This window comes from Erinaceus europaeus, chromosome X (genome assembly GCF_950295315.1).
Source record: "Erinaceus europaeus chromosome X, mEriEur2.1, whole genome shotgun sequence".
In the NCBI taxonomy this organism is placed as follows: domain Eukaryota; kingdom Metazoa; phylum Chordata; class Mammalia; order Eulipotyphla; family Erinaceidae; genus Erinaceus; species Erinaceus europaeus.
Genome location: NC_080185.1, coordinates 121,727,699 through 121,734,309, shown reverse-complemented (window position 1 = coordinate 121,734,309; position 6,611 = coordinate 121,727,699). Strand labels below are relative to the sequence as shown.

The following is a 6,611-nucleotide window of genomic DNA, read 5'->3' as shown; positions in this document are numbered from 1 at the left end:
AACAAGCACCTCCCTCCAGGGCATTGGTTCAATCCCCACTGTTTCATGATATGTTTTTGCTCCACCCCCCCTCCTTGTCACACCCTGATCCTCTCCTTGTCACACTCTGATTGTCACCAGTCACTTTTCTCTCCACCCTCTCTATGTCACACCCCTGTTTCCACCCTACTTGGCAAGTATATATAAAGACAGCATTGTGAGTTTTAGAGTACTTTACCTTGAGTTTAGCTTAGCTCGTCTTAGATTGTGCTGCGTCCTGCATGAATAAAGAGATACTGCCTACAGCTCAACTATGAGTCCCTGGTCGTCTGTTACCTGCCCATGAAGCCAGTCCAGCGAAAACAACCTAACCCGTCGAAAACGACACCTTTGAACTGGCTGTGTGGCCTCTGCTCCAGTTCAGTTTCTGTGCCACACACAGCCTGATTCTGCTGGTTCGGTGCTGGCTCAGGACCCACATCTGCCCATCTCCCACCCTGCTGCACACGTTGTGTGTCACTTTACTGCTGTGCCTAGTGACTGTCACAATGCCATCTCCAAACCCCAGATCTCACTCCACCTTTGTGTACCTTGCTAACAGAAATGTGTACGGCTTGTCACCCCGCAAATATCCTCTTCACATGTTGCCAACACATAGCATGCAATCAGTAAGAGCAGGAAATTATAGCATGGGTAACCAGTGGAGCAGTCACACAGTGAAAGACGATGTAGCAAAGAGAACAAATGATCTACGATTACGTGCAACAGCTTGGATAGAGCCGACCAACACTGGGTGGAGCAGATGCGACAGACAATTTGAAACAAAGTGAGTGAGATTCCACTGACAGGCAGCTTACAGCAGGCAAGTTACGTGAATGGGGACCCAGGCGGGGGGCACAAGTGGTGGTGGCAATCTGTTTCCATCATCTGGGTGCCAGTGTCATGAACATAAGTTAGTTATGCTTAAGGTATGTGATGTTTTACAGACAGATGCTTTGTTTCAGGAGAGATAATCTTGGGGGGGGGGAGAAACCCAAAGACTCTGCATCTACACTACCCAGTTTAACATTTCTGCACAATAAATCCTTACCATAGGCTCCATAAGCACAAGGATTTACTTTTACTCACCTTCACCTCCCAAGCACAGTGGTCACATAATTAAATTTCGTGCCCTTTCACTATGGTTCTTGCATAGGTCCTTTCTGTTGAGCTACCTCCATAGACCCTCTTAACATGGTGCCCCTCCACAGACCCTCTCAAGAAGGCTCCTCCCAAAGACCGTCTCAACATGGCCCCCTACATAGGACATCTCAACATGGCCCTTTTTGTAGGTTATGCCTACAAAAGGGTATGATTCCCCAACATACCCTTAGAATAGAGGCCTTCCATTAATCCTCTCAACACAATGCCCAGTATAGATTCTCCCCACTTGTCCCACTCTACTTAGCTTATCACTATGGGCCCTGCATAGGCCCCTTCCAAGGGGCTATTTCTTTGAACCCTGTCAAAATGATCCTCTTCAAAGACCCTCTAAAGATGGCCCCTTCCTGAGACCTTCTCAACATGGCCTCCCTACACTGGCTTTGTAAGCCTGGACCCCTACAAAGGACATCACATCATGGCTCCCTTGCTCATCTCTGTCAACATTGCTCCTTCCATAGACTCACTAAAGTTGGCCACCTTCATAGGCCCTCTCAACATAGCCCCCTCAGTAAGTCCAAGCAAAATGGCCCTCTACCTTGGCCCTCTCAGTATGGCCTCCTGCATACTTTATTAACATAGCCACCAACACAAACCCTCTCAGCCTGGCTTCATAATAGGCAATATTAACATGGTCCCCTACATGGAACTTCTCAAGAAGGCTGAGCTTTAACTCAGGAATAAGAAGAGATTGAAAAGTCAGTTTTCTCAAAATATGTTTTCTTCACTTGATACGCCTTTGAAATACAGTATCAATAGATACAGATCCAGTGTTTCCATTTTAGCTAAAGTAGAAAACTCCATTCCATAGTTGGTGTACATTTAAAAGTAAAGTAATACAGTGTTTTAAGACTGTATTCACAGAAGTAAAAGCAAACAAGCATTTACAAGGATGATGTCCACCACCTCCGAGAAAAGAAAAGATGGAAAGAAGCTTAGTTCTATTTGTACTGTTTTATACGTTAAAGAAATCTGAATCAAAGCTCGGTAAATAAGCAAACAAAACTATCAAAAAGAGTGGCAAGGTAAATTTTGAGTTATTTGTATGTCTATCTTCTCTGTCATTGCTATTTCAGACTGGATATAGAACATCACATATCAGAAACATTTCATAATACTTGACAAATGAGCCAGGCCTTGGAATCAATCTGTAGACAAAGGTTATCAAATATTGGGATCAGTTGCTTCAAGCAGGTTAGAGATTCTTTTTTGTGACAGAAATGTTGGGTCTGAATTACAGGGTCACCCCTCCCACACGGTGCAGAAGATGGTGCCTTGGTCATTTCTATCATCAGCCAAAGAAAGTTCTGGGGTGGAGTGTTACCTATGTAATGCTCAGTGTTTTGTGTGTGGAAAATGGACATAACCAGAATATTCTGCCCACCTCACTTGGGTCAGGTGAGGTGAGATGCACAGATCACAGCTTCAAGTTCTGTGTACAGTGACGTCATAATCCCGGAAGGTAGGGTTGTGGGGGAGGAAGGCGCGAGCGGCCAGTAAGAGCACAGGCGCGGGGCTGGACGCGGTGAAGAAGAAGGCGGGCCAGGAGCACCGAAGGGGGACATGGCTCGGGGACAGCAGAAAATTCAGTCTCAGCAGAAGAACGCCAAAAGACAAGCTGAACATAAGAAACAAGTCCATGACCAGAAGGCGGCAGCCCGGACTGCTCTGGTCTACACCTGCTCCGTGTGCCGGGTCCAAACGCCTGACCTGAAGACCTTCAAGCACCACTTCGTGAGCAAGCACCCCAAAACTCCGCTGCCTCCAGAACTGCTCAACGTATAGGCAGAACCGGCATTTGCAGATCCACCCACGGTGCCGTGGACTCTTCTGTAGGAGAACTTAGGTAACATGCTCATGGCTGGTTTTCTCACAGCCCGTCTGCGGGCAAAACGAAAAGCACCATAGAAATACTTGCTGGGAGTCAGGCGGTAGTGCGCAGCGGTTAAGCGCACATGGTGCAAAGCGCAAGGACCGGAGTAAGGATCCTGGTTCGAGCCCCTGGCTCCCCACCTGCAGGGGAGTTGCTTCACAGGCGGTGAAGCAGGTCTGCAGGTGTCTGTCTTTCTCTCCCCCTCTCTGTCTTCCCCTCCTCTCTCCATTTCTCTCTGTCCTGTCTAACAACAACGATATCAATAACAACAGCAACAATAAAAACAAGGGCAACAAAAGGGAAAATAAATAATATAATTTAAAAAAGAAATACTTGCTTATACCATTTCCTGATGGATGTCATCCAAAGGCAGCCCTGTATAGATGTACAATTGACTCTGATTTGAGAAACAGGACACTCTGTCCCTCCTTGTAATAGAAAGTATTATATGGCTGTATAACAACATATCACTATTCAGATCTTGTAAACGAATCCGTTTAAGAAAGTGGTTCTTCAGCTAACATGATGTGTGGAGGGGAGATAACAATAGCAGTACTAATAATATTTTAAGTATCAATCGTTTAGTCAGTCATAGGTCAGAACAATGGGTATAGAGAAGTCTTTCTTTTCTTGGTCACCTAAATACTACTTGTTTTTTTATTGCATGGCGAAATTACATGAGTAGACTATATCTCCTGAATAGCTCTGAGTCCATTTGCACGAACTGGAGCTACTTCGACAAGCTGTTAGGTGCCTTCACAGAAGGTTTTTTTTTTTTTCTTCTTTTTTTTCTCCAGCTGCTTCCCAATTCTTCCCTCTCCATCCCACTGAGTCTCCAAGCACGTGACTCAGTGTCTTCGGCTGTGATATCCCAGGCATAAAGTCTGAGGCAGGCAATATATTGGGGAGGCCATCTATTACAAGTACTGTTAGGAGAGTGGAGAAGAGAAACCAGAAAGAAAGAAAGAAAGAAAGAGAGAGACAGAGAGAGAGAGAGAGAGAAAGAGGTGTTTTCCTAGGGAACACTGCCATCCTGTTTATGAAAACACTAACAGCAGGCATCCACACAGGTGCTAGAAATGCAGGGAGATGAACATCAGGGTCCAGGCTTCCCCGCCATCATGGGCTTCGGCAAGAACCACCAACAACTACAGAAACAGAGACTTAACAATTGCCAGAAATAAGACTAAAGGGAGGTGGAGGGGATAACCCCGCAACATCGGTAACTCTAGGAAAGCTTGTGCTTTGCTGTTCTTGCTTTTTTTTTTTTTAAATGGTAGTTTGACAGAATTCTTCCCATCTTTTTTTTTTTTTTTTTTTGCCATTGCTTCAGAATTGATCAAGTAATTGATCTCTAGAATAATCCACTGCATGCCCCATCTAAATGTAGGTCTTATGCTAGGTGTGGAAATTCAGAGATGAACAAGAAGCAGGCTTAGCCCTCAAGCTGATTGGTTCTGCTTGCGTAGGAGTAGGCAACCAAATGATTTTAGTGTATCATGATACTTCTGGTTTGCAGGAGACTGAATTTGGTTCCCATTCTTCACACCACTGAGGAGGGCTCATTAGACATTCCCCACCCTACTGAATCCTCTCAAAGGGTAGTGACTTCTCTGACCACCAGCTTTGGAAAGCTGAATGTGAACCTGAGTTTGTTTTCTGTATGTAGCTTGGCCTTCTGAAGTTCGGTGCAGTGTCATGAGGAGATGAGGCCCCACGTGAACAACACCTTTCCATCCTGGGTTCTGCAAGAGACATGCTGACATCACCACCCCGGAGCTGCTGGCCCATGCAAGATGAAAGGTTCACCAAACACGAGTGGATTCCACCTGGAGCTGAAATCTGGAGCCTACAGCGCAGAACCTGGAGCCTAGAGACCAGCCGCGCCCCATATACGTGCACACAAACCACAGCCCTAAGAACGCTACAAAAAAATGGTCACTACATAAACGCCACTGAGCCAGAGTGTGGTCTGTTGTCAGGCATCCCTGTGGTGACTGCTAACTGCTATACTGTTGTAGAAGCTGGGGCTAGGGGGCCCCAGAGGGTGGCAGAAGTGAAAACGAGAGTGCAACACTTAGAGGTAGCTGAGAGACTCATTGAAAAGAAGACACACAAACAGAGCAGCGACTCCATCACCTTGCCAGGGTAACACCCTCCCTCCTTTGATGAGAGGGCCAAGTGAGGAATTGTCCTAGTGTTGGTTTATCCCAGGACTCAGCAGATGCAGATGTGAAAGTCAAGGTATGGGCATGACTTCTAGCCCATGGGGCCTCAGTGAAACCTCTTCCCTTTCGTCACTGCTCTGGGACACAAATGTCTTTCTTCTTATTTTTTTAACGTAATTAATTTTTCTGTCGAGCACATGTGTGATTTCATTTCTCTCAGCTCTTTTATTCAGCTAGAGAAATCACAATATCAGAGCTTCTTCTGGTGCCATAGCACCTCCCAAGTGGTACCAGGGTTTGAAAGGGGACCATGTGCTCAGCAAGACTGGCACCCTAGCTGGTGTGCTATTTCTCTGCCACAAAGACCTTTACTTTCTAACATACATTAAACGTTATGAAAGACCAGAACACTGCTCATCTTTGGCATATGGCAGTGAAGAGAATCAAACCTGGGGCCACTAGGGACTCACCATGCATGTCCTGTGCTCTACAGCTGAGCTTTCTCACGGGCCCTTAAAGGGCTTTTATAGAAATGAATTGGGAAGAATTACAATCCACAAAACTACATTTAAAGTCAAAAGTTAAGGGTGGGATGGGCAGTGGCACACTCAGTTAAGTGCACATATAGTCCTATACACAAGGGTTCAAGGGTTCAAGCCCTGGTTCCCCACCTGCAGGGGGGAAGCTTCACAAGTAGTGAAGCAGGTCTGCAGGTGTCTTTCTCTCTCCCTCTCTATCTTCTTCTCCTCTATCAATTGCTATCCTACTCAATAGAAAAAAAGAACAACAACAACAAAACACATAAAGGGGGAAAATGGCCACCGGGAGCAGTGGATCGGCAGTGCTGGCACTGAGTTCCAGCAATTTAACCCTGGAGATAATTTAAAAAATAATCATAAAAGAAAGCAAGCCCAAATTCTTAATTTCTTTACCCTCTAGGCTTTTAGGTGGTGACCACCTCCTGAAGAATCTGAATATATAGTTTATTCTAAGTGAGAAAACCACTTTGGTATAAACCAGCTTTAGGTACAGATGCGGGCCTCATGTCTCTGTTGTAATAAAACCATTTCCAGTCTCTGTGAACTGGTCTCATTTTCACATGTAGAAACTAAGTTGTGAACCACTAGCATGTAAAAAGTTGTAGTTCTAGGAGTGGCTTTAATTTCCAAAAAAAAAAAAAAAAATGTTGGACATCTCCACCTCAAAACATAGTACATAAATGCCTATCATTCCTTTGAAGGGCTTCTGTGATTAGATCTCAAGTGGTCAAAACTGGCAGATTCAGAAGCATCAAACACACAGACACACACACACAGACACACACACACACTGTAATTTGAACTTTTGAAAATCGTTCAGAACTGCACACAGACGTCGTGCTCTCTGTCACC

General features: G+C 45.3%; 1 protein-coding gene across 1 annotated transcript; it reads left to right on the top strand.

The window, feature by feature from the left end:
- Positions 1 to 2,674: 2,674 nt before the first annotated feature.
- LOC103108536 (zinc finger protein 706-like) lies at positions 2,675 to 4,996 on the top strand. The gene is made up of 2 exons (XM_060182501.1): positions 2,675 to 3,025; positions 4,722 to 4,996. Exon 1 carries the CDS (start codon positions 2,743 to 2,745, stop codon positions 2,962 to 2,964), a length of 222 nt encoding a protein of 73 aa, XP_060038484.1. The 5' UTR covers positions 2,675 to 2,742; the 3' UTR covers positions 2,965 to 3,025; positions 4,722 to 4,996.
- Positions 4,997 to 6,611: the final 1,615 nt, after the last annotated feature.

Coding starts and splice junctions, on each gene's coding strand:
- LOC103108536 (XM_060182501.1), top strand. CDS start 2,743: ATGGCTCGGGGACAGCAGAAAATTCAGTCTCAGCAGAAGAACGCCAAA.